General features: G+C 40.5%; 1 protein-coding gene across 1 annotated transcript in view; it reads right to left on the bottom strand.

Annotated features, from left to right (window-relative positions):
- LOC144828000 (fibrocystin-L-like) overlaps positions 1–26,800 on the bottom strand; it is a 1,506,874-nt gene that overhangs the window by 337,030 nt on the left and 1,143,044 nt on the right. The window contains exons 57-59 of the mRNA XM_078686147.1: positions 21,833–21,874; positions 21,552–21,642; positions 7,510–7,547 (exon numbers count right to left, since the gene is read on the bottom strand). Coding sequence (XP_078542273.1) covers positions 7,510–7,547; positions 21,552–21,642; positions 21,833–21,874 — 171 coding nt within the window. The remainder of the gene's footprint in view (positions 1–7,509; positions 7,548–21,551; positions 21,643–21,832; positions 21,875–26,800) is intronic.

Here is a 26,800-nt window from a genome sequence, read left to right on the forward strand (position 1 = left end):
GAGAGTCAGACAGGTCCATGTCTTCGGACAAGAGAGAAAGATGTTATTTTACTGCAGACAGTGTAGAATGTTCCAACCATTTTTGACACAATACCTGAATTTTGTGAGTGGGAATAATGGGGGCCGGGGCTCCTTGCTATAAACGCCAGTGGGGCATTAAAAAATGAGCATGACAACCATTTGTGTCTACTGGCCACAAAACCACCTGTGAGGACCTGAACAAATGGAATTAAATGTATCATTCTGCAACATACTATTTAGCTGTTCTTCAGTATAACTTGTCAAGTTCTGCCAATATTTTAGAAGAAGGCAATGGAAGGAATATTGGGTGGATTCGTACCTTTCGTTTTAGTCAACTCTAGACAAGTGGTCTGTTGAACAGTGTCATTCAGAAAAATCATTTGTGTTGGAAATAAACAGGCTCTGAACAAGGTTTCCATCCCCTGAACGTGCCAAGGTTTGATACCCCAAATTGATTTATTTTCAATTATATCCTTCCAATAATCTTAGCCTTTGACAGCTAATTGGTTGACAAACAAAGCTGTTTGTATTAGCTTAGTTTGTGTAAGCATATATTTCTTTGGTGGTGTAGGCATTAATATGAAATAATATGATTTCAGATCTGATGTGTCATATTAAAAAAATATATATAAATTCATCAATCTTGAGGGGGAGTTGGGCAATGTTCCCATTGTGTGCAAGTAAAAAATGTGCATTGAACACTAGCTCGATTCAAATAGTGATGTCCATAATGACGGTAACAGAGCATTTCACCATAATTAGCAGAAATTAAATATAGAAAATTTGATTAAAAAAACAGTGTACTATTCCAACTCCAAGATCATGGAGTCTACCTTTTCAGCATCCCTATCATTAGAATATAACCAAGGTACAATGAAATCACCTATAGAAACCCTAAACACATATGGTATCTTCAGGATCTCTGTAGGTCCGAATATAGCTAAAGGAACCTTATCCCAAACAATTCCATCAGTTACTGGAATAGCTGAAATATTCACAATGGACAAGTCTCTTTTCAGTTTATGTGAAGACGAGTGAGGTCTCAATACTTCATCAACCAGGTATGTAGCAGACCATTCTAGTAAATAATGGCAATTGATCAATAAGAAGAAACAGTCACAAATCCAATCCAAAGGAATAGAAAAATTTAAGAAAAGTGTAATTTAAAACATATATTCTAGGTCGGACTAAATAAGTGCATTTTAGCCATAAAAAGAAACACTTATCCGTGACAGAGTAAGGTCTCAAACAGAAGAAGTGTCAAAAGAGTCTGATAAAAAAAACTTCTCAACCCATATAATATCCACAAGCAGTTTGTTGAAAAATACCTGCCTCGGATAGTGCAATAGGACAAGAAAAATGTAGAAGAGGTGGATCGTAATAAGGTGGATCTGTATGGATGATATCAGCTGCAGAAGAAGCAGCAGTAACAACAGTACTCACTTCAGTCTTGTTGCAGTGCATTCTTCACCCCCCAGCTAGGGAGAAATTGCTTCAGTGGTGCTCAGTAGCTGTAGAGGAATTTCCTATATAAAAGTGAGAGGAGTAAGGGAACTACTAAGGACTTCTTGTAGCCTACTGTTGAGAATCTGCTACATGATGCAACTTAATGTAATCAATAGAGACAAAACTATTGTCTTTGGAACCAGGAAGTGGTGGCAAGATTACAGTTCTTGTATGCCAAGGACTGACACCTGTGTTCAGTATGATGGGCCAAACTCATTTTTCACCACCACCTTCTATCACATAAGGTCCCCAACAACACAGAAGGTTCTGGTTTCTCCTTGATTCCTGCAGATGTAGACTCCTTCAACTGTTCATTTGATTTGGTGTCACAGACGTTTTATAGACCCTGTAAGTCAGTATGATTATCTACGCCAAATTCCGCCGCCAAAATATCTGGGATGCACATTTTGTTGCCAAAAATGACCTTCTATAGGATCTGGCCACCCAGAGATCTTTTAGGGAGGTTATTAAGTGCGTGTTGTACCCCATATAGGTGGTGGATCCAATTACATCATGTGCCTAGTACTCTAGATGTTAAGGACTGCTTTAAGTCATGGTACATCCTCTCCAAAAACAGAATTTCCTTCAGGCCGGTATGGAGATGAATAATGCACTTGTACACCCAGGGAAACCATAGTATCTTGATATGTTTTGGAAGCAATAGCCGGGCCCTGGTTTGAGTGGAATGTACTGCATGCATGTGTCTAGATATAGACGTGCATATCTTTAATAACAGTTTGAGTGACAGGAGAAAGCTGTGGCTAAACCCAGAGGAACCTGGAGCAAGAATCAACTGCAACTAACATAAATTAAAACGCAGTATCCAAAATAAAAGGACCATATTTTCCAGATAAAGGCACCCAAAAGGCTAGTTGGAAATCATCAGGTGAGTCTACAGTGGGCGTACTGCGGTGGAAGCTTTAATCTGTTGACAAATGTCACAACAAAGGACATATTTTTTGCCATGTTGATATAAGCTGTGCCACCAATAACGTTGGTGTAGCAAGGAAATTGTGGCTGCCACACCAGATGTGCAGAAGCAACACCTTCACAAGCAGCGATCACTAGAGCTAGTCTGTGGTCTTGGTTGAGAATTAAACAATTGTTAACACCTGGAATAGTTGCAAAAGGAATGTTTTGTTTACTTAATTGGTAAGTATATTTAGATGGAAAGTCTTGAGGTAAACAATTGTTGTCCTTGTTAGGATCAATGGCAGGCAATATATCAGAATCTATTCTCGTTTTAAAATGAGTCATTGCAGCAACAGCATCAGTCGTAGTATTCCCTACAAAGTGTGATCTCACACCCTCATGACTCAATGTATGAGTAACAAGAGTCTGTGGCAACCTATCTTTAAGGTGGGCCACTTTAACCCAAAGCATTGTATGCTTGATTGTACTGCTTTTAGAGTTTTTGAATCCATTCTGTCTCCAATAATGTAAGTTGTCATTAAAGGATTGTACACAATTATACAAATCACACACAATAATAATGAGGGGAATTCAGGATTCATATGTTTGAGTGTAAGAAGCAAAGATTTCAGGTCAGCCACTTGCGCAGTGCAGTGTCCTAAGGGAATTTCTCATCCAACATTACAACAACAACGGTGGCACATGCCTCTGAATATTGCTGTTTAGAGTCTATAGCAGGGTGGGCTGAACCATCAGTGTAAACAATATATTGATACTGTTCAAGAAGTGTGACAGTGCTAGGCATGGGATAAACATGCTCATATTGTATAACTGCTTGGGTCTGTAAAGGCGCATCAAAGACAAAGTCGACATCAACCGCTGTATTGCCCACTGTATGCATCTGGGATGGAGTGCTTTAGCGTTGGGGACACAAGAGTTTGTGAAACCCTCTAATGCGTTTCCCTTGTGAAGGTGGCCGTCATTTAAGGATAGCCATCTGCACTGTAGTCAGTATTTTTTTAGTGGAAGCCAAACGCAATTCTGCGTTGGAATACAAATGCAATTTATATGCTATTAGTACTATTTTACGTTCAATAAAGGTGATATATGTAAATCCAGTTGCACCCTGTAAAACACAGATGATTTGGTTTGTGGTATTTACACCTGCATTTAAGTGATGTGTTGCAAGTAGGTCAGACTGTAGAGATCTGAGTATGTCTGTATGCTCCGATGTCCAATGTGAAGTGGAAAAATTGGTGAATTCATTCATAAAATGTTTTGATGCGCTGTGCATAATCAGGAGTTTACATATTTCCAAACAGGATTGTAGTTTCTTTAAAGGGTTTGGAGGTAGCAATTGCGCACACTTTTCCAACAAATGAGTTGCAAGACTCTTTCCCTCATGTGTAAATTCATATCTTAAAAAAAGGACACATAGAAAAGAAAAATTTGATTTCCTAAAGTTGAACTTATAGCCAATTTCAGCAAATCCCAAAATTATGCAATCTGCTCTGGCCAAATGTGGGTTTACCTTATTGTCAATCAAGTTGAAATCATCAAAATAGAACAATGTGTCCGGGTCAATATCATGTAGAATTGACAATATGTGGGCAACAAACAGTCCAGGGATAATCTTAGGTTTGCCAAGTGGCAGCTTCGTAGGTCGGGTTCCCAAATGATTGCGTCCCAAGTATGTGTATACATCAGCAACAATTATAGGAAGCTCATGCTCACAGCCAGCTTGTGAAACCGATGCTGTGTGACGTTTAATGTTAGACAGAATCATTGTGGACACCCTGGGAAAATGTCCTTTTAGTGTCATCCCCGAATCCAGGGAAGCATCTGTCCTGTGTTCGTTCTGTATTTGTTTTAACACATTGGGCAAGACTGACATTGAGGGAGTGCTGTTTCTGGTAGAATACACAGTGGCAAAAACTGTTCCCCATGTGTGACAGTTTCATATAGTGGAACCATCCATGGAGTAAGCACATAGTCAATATCCTGTGCTTTTTTTGTTGTCCAGTAAGTAGAAACACCGCTTAAATCAGGTAAATTTTTGGGGCAATCAAAAATGGAATTTCCTCCAGATTAATGGGTATTAGGCCTATAACGGAATGAACAATTACGCGACTTATAGTAGGCACTGCAGGTAACTGGGCTGTCCTAGTAGTCCAGCCCTTGATGGGACAGCCAATAAGGCAGGCAGAACATAATGAGTTAAGGGTCTATAAAGTGCGACTAAATGAGCACACAAAAAGTGTAGCTGTTGAGCAGTAATATTGTCATAATCAGGTTATGGTGTATATCCAGCTAAAGCGGGCCAGGTCAACCTTCATTACTCAGGGGACCTATACATAGGTGTGCCTAGGGAGCTAGAAGGTTTTCCGCCCACATATTCTAGGCACCTATTAAAATCACAGTTTTGGGCATGGGTAGAACAGAAGGTTTTTTAGAAAATTTGCCATGGCTGCCTAACTGATATGTTCACTAATATTAAATCCAGCAGCCAGTTAGAAAGTTAACTTGATTTCATAAAAGTGCCGGGAGACAGAAAATTGTACATTCAGTTTAGATACGGCTGTCTACCTATTAATGTTTTTACCAACACTTGGCTGACAAATACATCACAGACCAAGGGCTGCCCTTCTTGTCCATGCCCTAACGAAACAATAGGCCATGTACTTTTTGCCTGTGCTGCCTATGCATTATATACATTTATATTCTTGTGATAAGTATTTTCGCTAATTTTTATTCTTTGTTTTTAAATTCCCAAGAGTCTATATTGGGAGTATTTTATAGTACCTTTTATCTTGTTCATTGCCACACTAGATTCATGTGCTTAGTTCTTTTATGGTACTGTAAAACCAAAATAAAGACTTTGATGATGACTCCGCTACACCGAATTTGCCTTTTACCAGTCTGTATTTGAAGCAAATGTGTATATACACGTACACTACAATATCTATCTGTTCCGCTTGATATCACCATGATTTATCATCAACAAACTTACATTAGGCCACTCTTTTTGGAACAAATGTTTGGGTCATATTGTATATAAAGACCCTGAATCCACCAACAACTCAACTTTCTTATTCCTGATGATAAATTCTGCCTTGGCCTATTCTTTTGCTGGTCCTCTACATCTGACCCTCCCAAATACAATATCCCTTCCTCACCAACGTCAACCCCATGCAATGAATCAACCCATAGAACTCTATTGGCCCTCACTGTATAATTCCCACTTGGTACCTCCTCTGACAAAATGGCTACTTTGCCTTTATTGACTTCCCTACACATCCTGGTGAAATGACCGCCTGCACCTTCTACACGCCTTCTCCATTGCTCAACAATTCTTTGAGTCCGCAGCATCATAGTTACTCCCACATTTGCTACACATCCTGTTCCCAGATTTGATCCAGAAAATACTTTCTACTCTTTGACTTTGCTTTGGTCATCACCGCTACTTCCTCATCCAACTTGTCCACCTCTAATCTTTCACCTTCATTCTTGGTATTTATCTTACTATCCCTACGATGCATCTTCATCATGCAATACTCAGATTCCTCCACTATTTTTGCAATGTCAATTGCATCCTTCAGAGTTGGTTATTTTGCAGCCCACAACCACTCCTGTGTTTTCCTGCTTCTACATTGGACAGTCAATTAATCACTTATCATCTCTTCGGCCATCGCCCTAAACCTACACTTGAGAGTTCTCGTAGTCTAGTGATACATTTTTCTATAGATTTTTCAACTCTCTGAGGCTGAGTGTAAAACTTAAACATTCTCATCACAACATTGGTCTCTTTCCCAAATCATTTTTCCAATCTTTTCTGGAACTCCTCAAATATATCTTCTATAGGTTGTCCTTGATCATCCATTATAACAGGAAGGCACTTAAATATATGTTCACCCTCTTTCCCACGCTAGCAAGTAGAATCACTCCCTTCTTGCTTTAACTAAAGTCTTGTGAATCTAATGCTTTCAAAAAATGATCAAAGACATATACCTATTCATCCCATTCAATGGATAGTGTGCCTGGTTTTTGCTAAAAGGTTTTGTGGAGCTGAAACTGGAGTAACATCAACTGCTGTGAAATCCATGTTTTTACTTTTTGAATCAGTCACACTGATAGTGTATCTATCCATTGGAAATACTTCAACTGTGAAGCTTAGAAATGTTCAATCAGTTCCCCTTGGCAATATTCTGTAAGGTACATTGATTTCATACTAAATGCCACAAAGCACTATTCAGTATGCTTCTTGGATTTTAGCTTGATCAGAAATGCACTACACAACTTTGAGCATTTCCTCTTTAAATATTTTCCTTTAAAGGTATTGACATGTGCATACCCCTCAATACACACACTTGAGATGCCCCTTTAAGTTTGGATGTTCCTACCACAATGGGTGTGTTGAGGCATTGATGCCACCCAACCGCTGTGATTGGCTCAGCTCTTCACCCTTCCCTCACGTCGTCCTCACATAGCACATAGGTAAGCACCAATACACCTCCGGTTGCTACAATGTGCCGACTGGCTCTTCAATCTCTAGTGCCTTCTGAGTTTTTAAAATACAGCACTGCACATACACTAACGCAACCTTCTGTAACATCAGTCATTAAGCCTTATAGAACTCTCCTCACACAACTCTGCACTCTGCACTGTCATATAAGCTGTGGCCTCAGTATATACCTGAGTGTACTACAGAGTGATTCACTGCGCTTGCCATGAATGTTTTCAGTCTTTAACTGTCAGGTTCACCAACAGTCATTTACTCTTCCATCTCAGTGCACACGAGTGCTTATCGGTGAGTTTCAGAGACGTGTAGGTCCTTAAACACGTTTGAAGAGCGCAGCACCCGCTTGGCTGTATACAACAAAAGTAGCATGCAAATTGACATTTGACATTCCCAAATAGGTCTGAAGAACAGTAAAGGGGATTCCTGATCCACCTACCAACAGCTGTACAAAACATTAAAGTCTAATGATGCCCGACACCTGGCGCCAAACAGAACACTTGGAGGAAGATGGGGACAACCTCGAAGCTTTTGGCCTGGAGCAAGCTACTTACTTGAGTTCAACTCCTGGTGGCAGGGGAATTAAGGGCGCCTCACAAAAAAAAAAGAGAAAACAGGTTAGCAATACATTATCTTCAACGTTATGGTTCCCCCATAATTTAGTAAAATGGTGCTGCATGGCTAATTTACTTTAATCTATTACTTACAACTACATTAGTAAAATGCATCCCTAGAAAATTCAGATAAGTAAATGACAGACTCTAGGGTCGTGTTGACATGCAATGCAAAGAGGCTCTCAGTGTATTGTTACAAGAAGTAACCAGCATTCATCCAAGCCAAAAAAACGACACAGCTAATGCCTTATCTAGACTCAATATTTAATGTTGAAGAAGACTTGAAGAGGTATAGGAAATATGTAATGATTTACATGAGACAGTCCATTTGGCACTGCTCATGGAAACCATATTTGTCTTAACCCATAGAAGAATCAAATAATCAAATCAGGAGTTTGTGCCCACAATCATTTTAACTAATGTGAACATTACAATTGTATCAGAAAGGGGTAATTAGGTACATTAATGCCATAGTACATAATGTAAGTACGCATTGGCAATGCGTCTAATGGTGGTCAATACTTGTTGTGGGTAACATTGTAGTTAGTTAAATTCAGCACAGGTAGAAAGCAGTGCAAGCTTTCCTCTGGTACAGTACATATTCGATACAGGAAGGATGCAAGTTTATGACACAGACAAAGCAAGTATAGAACTTGTAGAAGAAAGTCAATATCAAAGGCAGGGGCCTAGTAGGCCTCCTAACCTATACGCAGGGTTGGACTGTGAAACTGAAATAGGCCTGGCTACCAAATTAGAAGTGGCCCACATTTGAAAAAGCAGGATAGCTTTAAACTTGTAAAGATAAACAGTATTAGTATTTTGCAAAAGAATGGTAATTTAATGCATTTCTGCTTGCTGCAGGCAATGTGTGTGGCGATATCAGAGAAATCTACTGTAAAACCCAACCAACGGAAAAATAAATAGACCCACAAACAGCCAAAGAACCAGCCCATACACTGAGCTGTAAGACAAGCCCTTTGCATACTGCCAAATAGCCATATAAGCTAGTCTGAACCTGCCTGTTGACAGGTGGGGAAGGCCAGGCTCTGCTCTGGATCCATTCTGTTTAGAAACAGTATGTGATGGAGACAGTGCAAGGGGCCACACAAGGTGTCTTTCTACCCCCAACAGGATATGCAGTATAAAAGTGGGTTGGGAGAACAGGCCTGCTTTAAGTGTTTGGGATAGAAGACTGCTACAGGGGTCTCATTTGTTCCTCATACTCTTGTCATTCTTGTGAGCTATCCTGAAAACTGTTGAGAATCCTTCAGCCTTAGTTGTGAAGTGCCTTATGAACAAGGCATAAGGTCTTGGAGGCAATCCGTTTAGTGGCAGGGAGGCAATGCAATTTCCAAACAGCAGCAGACACTGAACGATATTTAGAAAAGTCCAAAATTAGTCTTGCTGCAGCATTCTGGACAAGCTGTAAATCGTCGATGTCTGTCTCATTATTGTAAAGGTAAAGTGCGTTGCAATGATCCATCCTGGACATAATCAGTGCTACAGCTGCTGTTTTGCGTGCAGAGAAAGAAACGGAAAACACCTTCCTAAGAGTCTTTATCACCGCAAAACTGGATGATACTGTCATGTTGACCTCGGACCCGATTCACAAAACTAATCTGAGACAAATTCCTAACTTTACAATTTTTGGTATTCACACAGGACATTTAGGAGTAGTAAAGTTAGGATTTTGTCATAAGTTTGTCTTAAGTTTTGGTCTTAAGACAAAATCCTACCTTAAGTTTAACTTAAGTTTAATTTAGGATTTTGTCTTAAGTTTGTCCAAAGTTTTGGCCCTAAGTTAAAATATAAGTTAAATTTAAATTAAGCTTAAGTTAGGATTTTGTCTTAAGTTTGTCTTAGGTTTTGGTCCTAAGACAAAATCCTAACTTAAGTTTAACTTAAGTTAAACTGGCGATCATCAAGCCTTGGCTATGGCAAATATAATCCATGGTTACTTCAGTAGCTGGAGGGTGACAGGAGTGGAGCAGCGACTTGAAACTTGGTGAACACTTGGCTACCACTCCAGACTTGCAGGGCATCACTTCTCTTCAGGTTCACTCTTGACAGGCCCAGCAGGTTGAAATTTTTGTCAAACAGCATGTCAATGTTCCTGCAGCTTGCAGGGGACTGGATCCAATAATCTTTGAGAGTTTGCATCAGTTTCTAGCATCCACTGAAGTCTCTCTTGCTGGCAGTGACAAGTTTACACCACAGACACACTTCGTCACCTGGGTTCAGTACATGGTCTCTTCAGGGTACTTAAGTGTCCTCTCTTCGCAGTGCACGGAGTCCAAAGTCCTGGTTTTGGTGACGGCGTCTTCTTTGTGCCTCTTCTCAGATTCAAAATCCGAACTGAGGTTCTGGTTAGGGGGAGTTAAGGGCATGAGGGACAGTGGCCAATGGGCTACTGGACCCTGTAGCTAACCCGTCCCTCTAGTGACAATATCCAGTGGGCGTACGACACTCTTCTACCCAGATGGCAGAACCCTTCCTATACAGACCTCTCAACCCACCCTAAAGGTGTGGCTAGCCTTGGGATGTTTATGTCTCCTGAATAACAAAGTTTCCTACCTTCCAGGCTGGACAGGACGAGAAGGGCTTTTGACAAGTACTGTTGCATATCACGGGCCGTGATGCCTTTGAGGCACACCACCTTGATAGCTGTAAAAACTAGCTTTCCTGGGAGGGAGGAGGTATGAACTCCTTCCTACCCAGGCTTTTTTCACTATCCCAGGGAAGTGTTAGCACATCCCACCAAGAGGGCAGACTCTTGCCTTGGTTGCATTGCACGAGGAAGTCCACCAAGGCACTAAAGCTTTGTGAACTAGTGGGGCACCCACAATGGTTCACATCCCTGTGCATGCAAGCTCACCCTTTACGTGAGAATTGTATTGGGGTGAAAATGTACGGTGTTTGAGACCAAATGGAATAATGGAACTGGCTATCTTAAATGTCCTCAATCGCAAGTCCATCCTACTCTGTTGACCACTAGTATCTGATGGTAAAACCTTGCTTTACAGGGTTGCTGTAGATATATATATATATATATATATATATATATATATACATACATACATACATACATACATACATACATACATACATACATATATATATATATATATATATATATATATATATATATATGTATATATTACCTACTGGCGGTCGCCAGTAGGTATATATAGTTAGGATTTTTTCTCTATGGGATTTTTGAAAATTCTATGTCTAATAACTTTGGCGTTTGTGGACGGAATTGGCTGAAATTTTCAGGAAAATGGCACATTTTGTTTCTGAGCAGCCCTTGAAAATTTGGGGGGGGTTCGTCAAGGGGGGGCCGAGAAAAAAGGGGGGTCCCAAAACGTGTTTTTAACATTGAGTTTTCCATAGGGCGGTTGGCCTCACTTTTAGCCCGAACGGCTGAATGGATTTGCACGAAACTTGGCAAAATTGTAGGGACTGGTAGCCCGATGTGCCTTTTGTAGGTCTCAATATATGTGCTCCAGTGGATTTTGAGAAATTAACGTTTAAAAAAAGATATATATCTGTAACAGCGGACCTGGCAGCGTCCCAGGACGCGTACTTTACGCGCAACGGAGCTTTGTGAAGCGAAGCTGATTGGTTCTCCGGCGTCTGTCAACATTCCAAAAAGTCCGTAGTGGCCGCCATCTTGTCTCTCGGTAGGATCGAGAGACAAGAGGAGGTCAAAACAAAGGGGGAAATAACTATAAGGGGGCATAGTAGATCCTCGCTGACCCCCTAGGTTTGATGTGGAGGTTTTAAAAGGGCCCCGCGGGGCAAAAAAAAATAATAATAATAATAATCGAACGGCTGAATGGATTTGCACGAAACTTGGCAAAATATTAGGGACTGGTAGCCCGATGTGCCTTTGCTAGGTCTCAATATATGTGCTCCAGTGGATTTTGAGAAATTAACGTTCAAAAAAGGATATATATCTGTAACAGCGCTCCGCTTCGCGTAACGGAGGTTTGCGAAGCTGATTGGTCATTCTGTCACTGGGCTATAGTTGGGCTACATCTGGCTGATATTTGGGCTACATTTGTTTTTTTGTGTGTCTGGCGGCCATCTTTGGGCTACATTGGGCTACATTGGGCTTCATTGGGCTACATTGGGCTACATTTGGGCTCCAACATATATATAGGCCAATGTAGCCCAATATATATTTTTCAAAGTTAATTTTCGTAAAAACCACTGGAGCATATATCTTGAGACATAGCAAAGGCACATCGGGCTACCAGTCCCTACAATTTTGCCAAGTTTCGTGGAAATCCATTCAGCCGTTCGAGCTAAAAGTGAGTCCAACCGCCCTATGGAAATGAAGGAAATGAATGGGTAATTTGTAATTAGCAAATAGCTAATCGCAAACTAGGAATGGTAAAGAATCGCTATTTATTCCTTAAAGTTCGCTATTTAGGAAATGCAAAAAACTTTGATGATACATATGGCGGTTCATCTCTAACAAGATAAGAAGCATAGGGATACATTTATGATGACTGGCGCATCACCAGGGATGTGTTAGTCATTCTGTGCCGCTGTTCCGTCACCTATGGTGTGCTGCATTTACAATGCGGCGCATCATGGGGCAAAAACAGCACAGATGCGTGATGTATCTGTGCCATAAAGGTGGCGCATTGCTGGAGTTGTATCGCAAGTGTGATGAAGCTCCAGCAAGGGTCGGGGGTGCCCCTGTCGCAGGGTTTCTGTTCTCACACAGAACTGTGGACAGAGGATTGGAACCTTGGCGAATTAGGGTGTCCCAAAACTCACGTTAGTAATCAAAAACTCCTTAGCAAGCTAGGTACAGTGTCACATTGGATATAACAAACTCTCAATGTTTAGACAATCCAGAATATGAACTTATAGTACCTCAGGATACGTGGAACTCATGAACAGTCGGTCGTTATATATTTCTTAGAAACCAGAACATGGAGTTAAGAAGAACACATGTGTATTTGAAATGTTTATTTACTAATGCCGTCTTCTCAGGCGTAGTATCTTAGATAATAGAAGTACACATATTATCAGTAGCAAAATTACCAGCATAGTTACTAGTACATAAAAAGCGAATGGTGATAGTATGTTAACATGCTGTAAATGAATAAGAGTTAGCAACACTTATAAGCAGCCGCGGGCCGTGGAGGGAGTTATGGTGAGGCAGGGAGGCGGGGAGGGGGAGAAGCAGGGTGGAGAATACAAGTACACATATTATCAGTAGCAAAATTACCAGCATAGTTACTAGTACATAAAAAGCGAATGGTGACAGTATGTTAACATGCTGTAAATGAATAAGAGTTAGCAACACTTATAAGCAGCCGCGGGCCGTGGAGGGAGTTACGGTGGGGCAGGGAGGCGGGGAGGGGGAGGGGCAAGGTAGAGAGGGCTCCACCCTGCTTCTCCCCCTCCCCGCCTCCCTGCCTCACCGTAACTCCCTCCACGGCCCGCGGCTGCTTATATCTCACCCTCCCTAATACACATATTATATTATTTGCTAAGAAGGTCTCTTTGTGTTGGTTTAGGGCGTGCCCATACTTTAGTGTCTTAGATTTGAAGGAATCACATCAGCATACACCAGCTCTCTCTTCATGTGAACCGCATCAACTGTTGTGTATGTGTGTTCGGCAAAGCAATATAAAACCCGCCTCATGCCCAGAATTGGCAGAAGTTGCACTTATGTTATGAGTATGAAGTCGTGGAGATCAGACCTCATAACAATTCTGTATCGTGTTGTTCTTGAAACTTTAGCACTCGCTGTACAGATATAGTTTAACAAGCAAAGCAGATAGTAGAGCAATAACATATTATTCTCATGTAAACCACGATGAACTACTAGGTGGAAAGCTAAAGCAACAACTAAGTGTTGTGTGCAGAAGTTGCAAAAAAGGAAAAATGGCGTTTAAACCGGTAATGAGCCCATGCTAACTTAACACGGTGTAAAGATATCCAGGACCTAGATGACACCTCCCCATGATCCGGAAACGAACTGAATAAGATAATAGAAGTGCCATCTCATGAGAGCAGATTGCAAGTTTATATGTGGACGGTCCGCAAGGTAAAGCATTAAAAACTAGGAAAATTTAATGCTAAAGAAAAATAAAACAGCCAAGTACTTTATCGAGTCTTAAGCCAATAGGCAAGGTAAATAATAAAAACTTGACAAATAAGTCAATGAATTGTCAATGAAATGCTAGTACTCAGCATATCAAACATGAAAAAGGTCTATGACATAACTGTGTATGCAAAATAAGCTGCAACAGCCTCCAATAGGAAGTCACCGTCTTCATCCGAAAACAGTTCAGCCATCCAATTTAAAAGCGGAAAAGAACATACGTGCTCTCCCAGTACCGGATCCTCTATCACCATCAGAGGACAGCTCGGTGGGTTTTCAAGAAAGCTCTGTTCCAAGAAAGACTGTGCTGCCGCCAGTAAATTCCAGGGACCAAGTAGTCCATGCATCAATGCCACAGCCATAATCCTTTCGCCAGGACAAACCAACTCGTGAGTAATGATAGGAGTCATCAGCTGATTAAAGTCGACGTCAGGAGAAACCGGTCCGCAGAGACACAAATCAATGGCCCAATCGAAATCACAGGTCAGGCAGTGAAATACAGGCTGGACACAGGTGAAGTAGGAGAATCGAAAAGATAATCCATATGCCGTGCTTAATATCGCCAACGGCATTGTGCCATAATATTCTAGCATGCGATTGCGGAACAGTGTCAGCAGCTGCAGGGTGGGAGGTTGCATAGGAGGGACATCCATATTTAAAAATGTAAAAAAGCACAAGAGCGTCCGCTGGTAATGCAAGTAAAAATGCCAATCCACGAACCAGAGTGGAGAAAATAGAATGAAAGGAAGCAGGGATGACTCCAAAGATTTTCTCAAATGAAGTCACGAGACCACTGGTAACAACTTTAAAAAAGTGCGCCAGGGTCTTTGTGGAGGATGCGTTAAAGATAGTCGGAACCATCTTGCTGAAATTGAAAGGCAAATCTGAATTAAAAGTATTCCTTTTATCGTAACAGTAAGTGAACGGGTTATTTGCTGCAGAAATGTTCTATTTCCTCCCACACATGAACATAGGGAGTTTTCAATCTGGCCACAAATACCAACCTTGGGACAGATTTCAACGGCATGGCAAGAATAAGAGCTCTTTTGTCTCAGAGAGAGGTGGCCTTGAGTTCGGCCCGTGAAACTTTTGTGCTTCACATAGCGAACACCCGTACAGAGGTGCAGACCCTTTTCAATTAACTCAGAACAATCTTCATTATTGAGCATCAAATAACTACCATTTTCCAACAACTTGAACGTGGGGATGATAGCAGGAACTGGCGTGCCTTGCAACACGCAAGCCATATTTGGTCGGTGTTTGTTGCATGAACCGTGTAACTGTATGTGCCTACACATTAGTGAATGATCTGGCGTCTCAGTGCATTCCTCTCCATTCAGATAAACTTCTTGATCATCTTTGAAACATCTGTATGTGTATGGAAGCGACCAGACCTCATGAAGAAAAGCACTACCTAAAGGTTCATAACGACCTATTGGTATATATTTCATACAATTTGAAAACTTATATAAAGCAAAAGGCAGCGTTATTAAACCGTGGATAAGGCACGTTGCCAAAAAACCCGCAATCCTCTGCTGATGATGTCACTGAGCATGTCATGAATGATGTAATATGTGACATCATCAGCAGTGGATTACGGGTAATAGTATCTCTAGTTTACTCCCCTATAGCTGTCTTTCTTTTAACATAAGTGTCTGTTTCCTTCCCTTATACTTACTGTTTTTGGTTCGCTTCTAGTTCGCGTACCGGCGAGCGAACTGGGAAGCGAACTAAGAGAAATAGAGGTTGGCACAGTTCCAAATATTGTACCAATTTTTTAATAACGGGGAGGTAGTTCTGAAAAGAACTTTTTTTTTTATTGTTTTTGTTGTTTTATATTTTTTTTATTATTTTTCGGAACATTTTTTTACTTTTTTTGAATTTTTCTGAAGTTTTATATTTTTTTGGGTTTTTCTTGGAGGGGGCAATGAAAACGATTCATTGTAAAGGGCTCAACAGGAGCAACAAAACAAAAAAAGAAGTATTTATTATTTTGGGCGTTTCGTACAAACTTGCATATGATAGTCAATAGCTCTGTTGATCAGAGTGATGCTTTTTTCTCCGTAGGAAATGAATCCATCGCAAAATACGCAGGTGTGTTTTACTTCACCAAATTTCATTTGTATATTTGGCACCATCTCCCTGCCCTCTGGTCCCGTTACTTCCGGTACAACAGATCTTCTGGCCATAATAGGGAGATTATCTAGGTCGTTCCGAAACTGTGCAGCACTGTAGTTGTTAGGATGCCACCTAGTCATATGGCGATGCATTGTGTAGTTTCCGAAACTGTATTTTTTCTCGGTTCCTCTGGACAGTCTATCTTGACATATAAGGCAAGTTACGTATCTTGCATTTACTTTTTTCTGACCTTTGGGAATTTTAAAAAATTGCCAAATGAAGTTTTCTTTCCGGTGAGACGTCCTGGGCTGCTCAGGCAAAAACTGCCTCTCTTCGTGCTCGTCGTCCTGTTCCTCTTCTTCTTCTTCTTGTTGAATTATAACTTGAGCAGGTGGTCCACTCTTCCTTGGATGTGGTGGAGGTGGTGGGGAAGCACCAGCTGAAGCTACTAAAGAAGCCATTGCTCAGTGATCACAAAGGGTCTTTCTCTCACAATGATGAAAGTCAGAGTGAGGAAAGAAGGAGGGATTTTCATCATTTGGGAAAAACAAGAGTTCTCAACCAATCAAAAGTGTTCATTTTAGATTATATGACCTAGTCTTACATCATTAGGAAACCAAAAGTGAAATGAACCAATGAAAAGTGTTATTACCAAGTCACATGACTTGCTGTGTGTACGTTAAGCGCTTTGCAGGGCCTCCCGGTTTGCTTCCAGAAACCTGCGCTTTGTGACTCGCTTCGCGTACCAGTTCGCTAACGTAGCACGTCATATGACGTATCACGCGACAACGTGAAACGTCATGCGGACGGGAGGCGTCACGATGTTGTTTTCTAACGCGGCACTTGCGGTAAAGAAACGTTTACCGGCTCGCGGTCTATTTCGCGGCATCAAGGTCAGCTAACGGGAAGCTTCCCGATTCGCGAAGCGGGAACGAAGAAAAAAAAATATTTTAAAAAAAAATTATTCATAAACATATAAAATATATTTTTGGATTTAAAGAAGAATACATTTTACAGCTACAGATATTAGCTGTTAAAAAACCAATGAAATTCACAGAAAAAACCATAGGTTATAGACCATATATAGTTAGGAATTAGCATTTACAAAACCTTGAAAATTCACTGAAAAAACCATAGGTTATAGACCATATATAGTTAGGAATTAGCATTTAGAAAACCTTATTTTACTCACACAAAACCATTGAAATTCCATATATAGTTAGTTGCACTAACTATATATTGCGCACCCGCAATCCACTGCTGATGATGTCACATATTACATCATTCATGACATGGTCAGTGACATCACTGATGACATCACTGATGACATCTCAAATGACATCACTGATGACATCACTGATGACATCTCATTTGACATCAATGACCACATCACTGATGATATCATTCATGTGACAATACAATGCATCTCCTCACATTTTAATATAACCTCTGTTTCACCCAGTGTTAAAAAGAGAGTATAATTTTTGAAACCATTGACACACCAATAGTAGTTACTACATACGCACTCACTGATTGCTACGTCTACACACACCTTCACTCATTCACCCATACAATCATTCATACATACAATCACTCATCTTTACAACACTATCATATGCACTCATACACCTATACAGACACTCACAGTCTGCCACTCATCCATGGAGTTACTCACACACCTAGTCAGTCCTGTAAAGAATCAATGACACTTCCATTTTCTTGTCTATACAGTTAAACATAGAGCACCTTACATTTTCAAACATATACTAACACATACTTACCTTCTTATACAATCATTGATACAAGTACAGATTGATCTGCACAGAGTCACACACCTCCCAGCTAGCCACACACACACTCAGTCTCCCATACAAATACTTGGGCAATCAATCAATAACCCATATAGTTACTCATATAGCTACTGATCAACACATGCAGCAGTTTACAGAACAACAAACATAATGATGCACAAATTAAGACAGTTTAGTCACTAACCCATGCAGTCAGTGAGACACATTTAATCACTCACTCATACAGTCAGTCATGCACCTACTAAATCCTTCGTCCAGACACTTACACATCCACTCATTCTTCAATATGTAAGACATATTTAAACTTTATAGAAACAAAAAATCACTGGATGTTGTTATCAGTGATGTCATCAGTGATGTCATTTGAGATGTCATCAGTGATGTCATCAGTGATGTCACTGACCATGTCATGAATGATGTAATATGTGACATCATCAGCAGTGGATTGCGGGTGCGCAATATATAGTTAGTGCAACTAACTATATATGGAATTTCAATGGTTTTGTGTGAGTAAAATAAGGTTTTCTAAATGCTAATTCCTAACTATATATGGTCTATAACCTATGTTTTTTTCAGTGAATATATATATATATATATATATATATATATATATATATATGTATGTATATATATATGACCCCTCTATTGCGATCCGCCAATCGGACAAAGGGCGGAATGTTGTGATAATGGACACTGTAAAGTATATACAAGAAGGCATGCGCCAACTAAACTGCTCGGACTGCTATGAGTTGGCCACATTAGACAAAGTTGAATGTTCAAACAAACTGTATTATGAGATGTTAAAGAATTGGCACACAGTGGGTATCCTAGAGTGGAACGAGTACTCATTCTTACTAAATCGCAACTCTAAGGTAGCAATTTTGTACCTTCTACCCAAACTCCACAAAAATTCTGTTGAGCCCCCGGGTAGACCTATCGTTTCCTCCATGGGGTCCCTACTTGAAAGAACTTCCAAATATATAGATTACTTCCTACGTCCGTTTGTAGAAGAACTCCCCTCCTATCTGAAAGATAGCAGAGATTTTATTATTCTTTGAACAAGAAAATTACGTTCCTTTAGTTGTGTCAGATGAATAAGAACACCACTTAAATATGGCCGCTACTTGCAAATATATGGTTTTGTTAAAGTCCTATGTTTTTGTTTACACTGTGGGTGTGTCACTAAACTTTGAATGAACTTTATTTAATGCAGCAGAATTTGCAGTAAGTTTACCCGTGAGCAAGAAGACCCGTGAGCAAGACGAGCTTATCGTCGAAACGCGTTGGGTGTTTTGTTACTACTCGATACATCATGCTGAAACTTTACTGAATAAACCTTCGTTTCTGCAAAAATACCAATTGGATGTGGCAAACTTTTATTGGAGTGGAGTGCATCGGCACATTGTGTTTTGTGCTTTGGGAAACTAATGATTTAAGGACAGGGCGACCTCCGACCCTGAGGTGCACCGCTGTTATGGAGTCCCGGCAACCTCGGAGGAGGTGTGGATTGTATATATATATATATGACTACGATCTCAGCATTCTCTCACCAGAGCCCAGTAACGGATTCCAACGGCGCAGAAGAAGAGAGGAAGACCCAAAATGCAGGTGAGCAGTGTTTTATTTAGTTGCTTTGAAGGCCCACCTCGACATACCGCTTCGGCCTACCCAGAGGCCTTGGTCACATGACGCATAAGTGAGGGAAGGCAGAATTTAAAGTGCAAGTGCCATATTGGTTTGAATCGTGATTGGTTATTACACAGTCACATGCTCCTACTCCAGGTTACAATCCATGGAAGAAAGACTGTTAAGTAGTTTGAACATATATATCCACACCTTAATAATAATGCTCTCTACCTCCTGGGCTTAGGAGGATAACCTTAAGAGTGACTTATTTGCATTAAGCCAGTGGTGAGGCTCTGCAGCGTATGGTGTGGCAGAGTCACTCTCAAGCAAACTGCTTGTGTAGGGCTGCAAGCATACTTTTACTTGGATCACACAGAGTAGCACAATATAGTGCTGCAGCCCTGGTGACCTCTTTACCACCCTTGCACTGGTTACCCCCTGGTACCATCTACTACGGACTTATAAGGGGCCAAAGTACCTTGCCAAGTGGGTATACCAATTTAACATCACTTTTGGGGGAAAGAGCACAAGCACTGGGGCCTGGTAAGCAGATCCCAGTGCACAATCACAGCCAAAAACCAGGATCTAGCATTCTAAAATGGGGCAAAAAGTGTAGGGGGGGAATCTGTAAAGAAGCTCAGTTTCCAACACACATGCACCAAAAGAAAACCATGCTTGCCTGTGCATCTCTGCTTCGGAGATCCCAGAGGTTTGGAACTGTTGCCTTACCTTATTGGCTGATATAAGGTGAGCCAATGAGGGAAAGCCACAGTCCCCAAGCCTCTGAGGTACTAGGAGGGTTGAGACTGCTGCCTTCCTTCATTTGTTGACCTCAGGTCAGCCTGTCCCTCACTTGTCACAAAGTGGGGTGGGGTCACTTAGACTGCTGACCCCACTCCACTCTGTGATGAGGTGTTAGTGAATGACACTTGACCCTGGGGACTTCAGGGATCAGATCCGAAGTGCCAAGGTCAGAGTCAATTAATGACACCCCCCTCGTCACAAGAGGGAGGGCCTCGAGGAGATTTGCCAGGCTGAAGACACCACGCCCACATGAGCTGTGATTTCTCTAGCACGGCAAAGTTCAGCTCAGGCAGCCAGGAGCCTGCACATTTAGCCGATGTCTACCTCCTGGCTGCCTGACCTGAAAATAAAGACTGACTGGCAGGCATACCTTTGCTCAGCCTGACAGGCATTCTTTACAGTGGAGAAAAAGTTGAGGAGGCACGGCCCCTCAGTCCATTAGGACAGGCCATGGCTCAAATTCCAAGAAAAGCAAAGTGCTACATTAGGAAACATTTTTCTGTCAGAAGGAGCATCTCTCACTTAAGTTGCAGCACAAACTTCTGATGTGAGTGTGAGGTTCAGCTAGCATTACAGATAACACAACGGTCACAGTTTTCAAAACTTTCTGCATTAGGATTCAGAAAAATTATTCTGAAAACATATAAGGATTGATGCACAAAAGGATTTAAGTGAGAGTAAATCTAGTCATGTTTGGAAATGCCTACAACTGACTGACCTTCACAAATATCATATTGCCTCTTTCAAAACAGTGCTGCTTGCAGCAGCTTTTTTAGTTACTGAAAATAGTGTATATGACCATATAACACCAGTCTTTCTTATGTTCAATAGTTCCCCATTGAATCCAGATCTAGTTTTAGGACATCATGTATTACACACTAGGATATCCACAAGGCTATTCCTTGATACCAGACCAACATGCTAATCCTGTCAGGTAGACAATACGGTCTTCACAGTGCAGGAGGGCTTCTGCAAGAACCTGCCCCATACGACAACAAACGCAAAATGGCTCAATCATTTTTCAGGTAGTGTGACCAGAACCTGGAGATCTCTACTGCCTAACTTACTCACTCATCATATCATTGGTAATAATCAAGAAAGATCTCAATCTCTTACTCTTCCAAAGATAATTTCCCTGAGGGATTATCTAAATGTGCTTCCAGATCATATGTTAACTTTTGTGTTTAACTATGCTTCAATGTATCTGCATTGATGCTACATCCACTTTTTTTTAAAGCATTGGCATGTGGGCTTTTGCTGTGCTATACAAAATAACATAAAACGACATTAATCTACTGATGAGTGGAAGACAAGAGGAGGTGGCTAACGTTGTTCGTCTGGTGTGAGGGATCATTTCATGGCCAGAAGATGTTGTCATGCCAGGTAGACACTAAGACATAACACAGGCCGATTACTAGGTGTAGATAAAGAGTAACAAATGAAATCAGTTGTAGGCCATGTGAGAACATCAGGTCAGACAATGCCAGACAAACAACATTATGTAATTTGCTCTTCTGAAGTTTGTTATTCACCATGGAACCCTTCATGAGAAGGAGCTCAATTGATACGATAAAGACTGTCCCTCTAGTATGCAAATTGACATTAGGCATTCTCAAATAGGTTTGAAGATCAGAGAAGGGAATTCCTGATCCCCCTACCAACAGCTGAATGAAACATTACAGTCTAATGGATGCTCGACAACAAGCACTGAAAACTGTACTTGGAGGGAGGAAGGGTCAGCCTTAAAGCCTTTGGCCTGGAGTAAGGTACTTACGTGGTTTCAACTTCCGTTGGCAGGGGATTCGTGGGCTCTCCACTAAAAAAAACAAAAAGAAAACAGGTTAGCAATACATTATCTCAAAATGTATGGTTCCCCCATAAGTTGGTAACATGGTGCTACATGGCTAAATTACTATAAATCAGTTACTTACAACGGCCAAAGTAAAAAACATCCCTAAAAAGGCAGACATGTAAATGCCAGCCTCTAGGTTTTGTTGACATTAAATGCAAAGAGGCTCTCTGTGTATGGTTACAAAAAGTACACACAGCTAATGCCTTATCTAGACCACATATTTAATGTGAAAGAGTTCTCGTTGAGGGTTAGGAAATACAAAACTAGTTACATGAGACAGTCCTTTTGGCACTGCTCATGGAAGCCATGTTTGCCTTAACCCATAGAAGCTATTTAAAGGAGATGTTTGTGTCCACAATCATTTTAATTAATGGGACTAAGGTGCTTTTTGGGGTTCAGTATTGGATTAATATAGCCTTATATCCTGTAGCAAAGGGGAATACCAGTTGTTAAATGCCCTGAACTCCAGTTATAGACTAGAATAGCAGGCGAGGGCCTATTAAGAACTGGTATAGCCTAAGGCAGAAGGGCTATACAGCTATTTGAACACGCCACCCAATGAGAGGGGATTTTTCTAAATTGTAAAAGGAGAAACTGAAAGAGAAAAATTGGAATGTTGGAGCAGAAGGTTTTAGCCCTGAACCACTTCATTGTCTTCAATACAACATCATAATGTTCAATATTCATATGCATATGCTGAGGGAAACTAGTGCTCTAATAGCCGATGGTCATTAATATTGGTATATAGGGTCTGGTGGTTAATAACATTGCAATTGTATTTGAAAGGGGTAATTTGGTACATTAATGACATAGCACATAACACGAGTAAGCATTGGTAATGCACATAATACCTGTAGGCAACATTATAGTTATTTAATGTCAGCAGAGGTAGCAGCAATGCAAGCTTTCTTCTAATAAATTACATGTTCAATACAGGCAGGAAGGATGCAAGTGAATAACACAGACAAAGCACTGGTAGAAGAACGTCAACAATAGAGGCAGGGGCCCAGTTGGAGGCCTCCTAACCTATAAACACAGTCCCATTGGGAAACAGAAACTAGGTCCGGGCACCAATTGAAAAGTGGCCCACTTATGAAAATCAGGGCAGCCTTAAACTTGTAAAGACGAGCAGTATTGGTATTTTGCAAAAGATGGGCAATTTAATGCATTACTGCTTGCTAAAGGCAATGTGTGTGGTGATATCAGAGAAATCTACTGTACAACCCAGCCCACAGAAAGACAAATCGATCCACAAACAGCCAAAGAACTAGCTCATACACTGAGGTGTCAGAACAGTCCTTTGGGCACTGAAAAACGGCCCTATAAGCCAGTCGGACCCTGCCTTTACAGATAAGTGGAGAAGGTCATGCTCTTCGATGAAGCCATTCTGTTTAGAGAATGTGTGTGAGAGAGATGGAGCAGGGAGATATACTAGGTATCGCTCTACCCCCAACAGTATTTGAAGAAAAAGGTTGGGTGGGAGAACAGGCCTGTTTCAAATGTGTGGGGAAGCAGACTGCTGCAGGGGTCTCTGTTATCCCCCCCAGCTCTAGTCTTCTTCTGAGCTACCCTGAAATTCCTTCAGCCTGTAACCAGTCACATATAGCTTGATGAAAAGAAATTCACTAAACCTCAATCATAGATGATATTCTGGCTTAAGATTACCACAGCCAGCTCTTTCATACTCTCAAAATGGGGACCATGGACTGTCATCAACCTTCAAAGACCCCCCCCACCAATGATATGAGTCAAAGCTTCCCCTCTTAGTCACTTATAAGCAAGTCCCTGGTCACCCTTAATACCATTGGCTAGTCCATAAACACCTTCTGTAAGCTCTCAGACAATTCTATGGAACCAATAAAGGATCATCAGAAGCCATCAGACCCACCACGGTCCCTCTGTTACTCATAATTGATGCTCAAACCTCTCTTACAAATCTTTCTAAATGAGCTAAGGTTTTTCAGAAACATCCATAACCTTCCATCAGCCCATCATAAGCCACCCTTGACTGGCCTTCAGAGGACCCTAGAGACAATTAGTCCCATTTGAGAGATGATCCTTGCATTTAATCTGTCACCTCTCACAGACCATCAACTGACTTCATAGACCCTCAACCTCCGTCCAGTAACACCTCCTCCATTGGCTGTAAGATTCTATCACCCAGCCCTGAAGCGCACCTCAGCCGTATCAGAAAAATTCCTCTAATACCCTTCAGGCCCTCACTTTGATCAACATGACACCCTCAGTCCCTTGCCTATTTGGGAAAATATGCACACCAAACACACAGAGGCCCTAATTTACCTCAGAGCGTCATATTTGAGTATAGGCATAGTACTCCTAGCTTTTAATCGTAGCACGGAAACCAACTATAAAGAATCAATGTTTTGGATTTAACCTAAATCATTTGAAATTCACTTGTTTAAAGTGGGTAAGGACCCTATACAAAATCATAAGGGTTGCTCACAGGTAGGTATTAAAAAACTTGTCACAGATGGATACAGTTCTTGAGTACATGAGACTCAAATCTGGGACCAGGGCTGCTTTGCCTTTTTAGTCATTAGAACCTTTCAACACTTTTCACAAGCGCAAGGAAGCTTTTTTTGTTAAATATAAGTGCACTCCATAAATGCTTATTCTTTGCCCTGCCATCAGATACGCATTCCCAGCATTCTAAGTTTAACGCTGTCGCTAACCTGCCAGCCTAGCTTACAAACTTTGTTTTACTTACAATCCATAAGGCTGTGTGTCAGAATATCAAGGGGGTATGGCAATGTTCCAAAATAGTGAAGGTAACTCTAGAAAAATAAATATATGCGAACAATTGGGTTGTTGCTTGAAGGGACTGTGAGCCCTTCTCAAGCAACAGCCAAAATCCTTCTCAGGATGAACGACAAAAAGTCATTAAATTACCCGTGCTTAACCCTCATCTAGACTGTCACAAAAGCAGTCAGTCATAACTTAGAGGCAATGTGTAAAGTACTAATGCTGCAATTACACAGTAATAAAGTAAAAACAAAACACATAAAAACACTGTACACTAATTGAGAAAAATATAGTGAACTTTAATACATTATTTGCCATGAAAATTACAAAAATCCAATTAGTGGAATCAGAGTTATGATGTTTAAAGTTTTTAGAAAGATCTAGTGCCTAATAGATCAAAGCACCAACTGCATCTAGTTGCGGAGACTTTGGCAAAGTCAGAAGTTATGGCTGACCGTGATGGTGTGAAGTTTGGGTACACAAATTAGATAGGGTCCAATCTCCACTAACCTTTCCACTGAGAAGAAATTTTGAAAGAAAAATTTCAGAGAATGGAAAGTTCAGTGGGGCAAAGCAGCCAGCTGGAGGAGGAGGTGCCTTTGTGGGGGAACCGCTGGGAAATGTCACAGTGAAGATATCTACATTTAAACGTAAGGGGCCCGATTCACAGAACTAACTTAAGATAAAATCCTAAACTTCCTACCATTGTGGGTTTTGCAGAACAATTTAATTTAGTTTACCTATTAACCTGCTAGTTAAGCTGTAGAATTTTGTTCTCTTGATTACATACTGTAGGCCTTATTTAGAGTTTGGTAGATGGGATGCTATACTACAAGCATGAGGGATTTACTGTCTTCCATTTTACGTGTAAATTATAGCCTATGGCACTTAGATATCCAACATGTTTTGACAGAGCATTTCACCTCCCACAGTTTAAGTAAGGGCCTCAGCATGTACACATGAAGGCCTGCCTAGATTTTTACTTTGATATTCAGAAAGTAAAATCTAAAAGCTTCTTCTTCTGTCATGTATTAGGGAGACATCCAAAGCCACTGTTGAACTAAGTGCTCCTTAAGGAAATAGAAATTAAAATTGGTTGTGCTGTTAGTTAAATGGTGACTGGTGATTTTAGTCACCTATGTTTAGCACTACACAAAAGAACTGCCTTGTGAATACGTAATTGCCAGAACTCTTGCCAAGGATAATAAAATGTATTTTATTGTTTTGAATGGGTCCATTATGTCTACTTGAGTTAACAGGTAGACACAGGATATATTTTATTCTTTCTCACATTTTGTTTGTAAGTAGTGCCTTAGCAGTTGAAAGAGAAAGTACTGTAGGGCCATTAATTGCAATTGAGATAATCAATTAATCTATAAATGTATTTAACATTTTAAGACATTTTTGCAACTTTTAAAAAGGATACCATGTATGTCACCTGCAGAACTTTTACTGTTTCCTTATTAATAATATCTGATTAAATCAGTATTCTAGAAATGCTAGTCAATCACTAAATATTTATTTCAGAAATAATAATACAATTTACATGAAAGACGTGATCCAAAATACAAAACGTATATGAGAACCTAAGTATTGTAAAAGACTGTATCCTAAAATACTTTCTAAAATACTAAGCCAGAATGGAATAAAGTGCACTCTATATGCTTACATTTTGAAGTGCACTAACAACCTCATAATAATACAGAGCATCAGAAAGTGGGCTATTCATTTGAGAAGAAGAAGCCCATAGCAAAATACCTTGGTCAGATCCCAAGAGATGTATAGGTGAATCTCTGCTTATACCCTGGAAGCTTTGACACAAGCAGTAGGATATTCCTCAGAGAAATAAGTGTTAATTTCTAGCAGCATCAACAATGAAACAGAAATCAAGAAAACAACACAATAAAATTCCCTAAACCAACTCAGAAAAAGGTAAGAATAAAACAAGTAAAAAAGACACCCAAACAATGAATATCAGATATGATTAATGAAAGACAAGATTTTATTTTTAAGTTTTGAGGCAAAAAGAATCTGGAAGAGTAAAGTGCCAATAAATATATCAGTTCACAGTTGATCCGGATGTAGGTATGATGAGGCAGGCCCATTTTTGTGATATTAGCTCGAATA

This window comes from Lissotriton helveticus, chromosome 4_1 (genome assembly GCF_964261635.1).
Source record: "Lissotriton helveticus chromosome 4_1, aLisHel1.1, whole genome shotgun sequence".
NCBI lineage: Eukaryota > Metazoa > Chordata > Amphibia > Caudata > Salamandridae > Lissotriton > Lissotriton helveticus.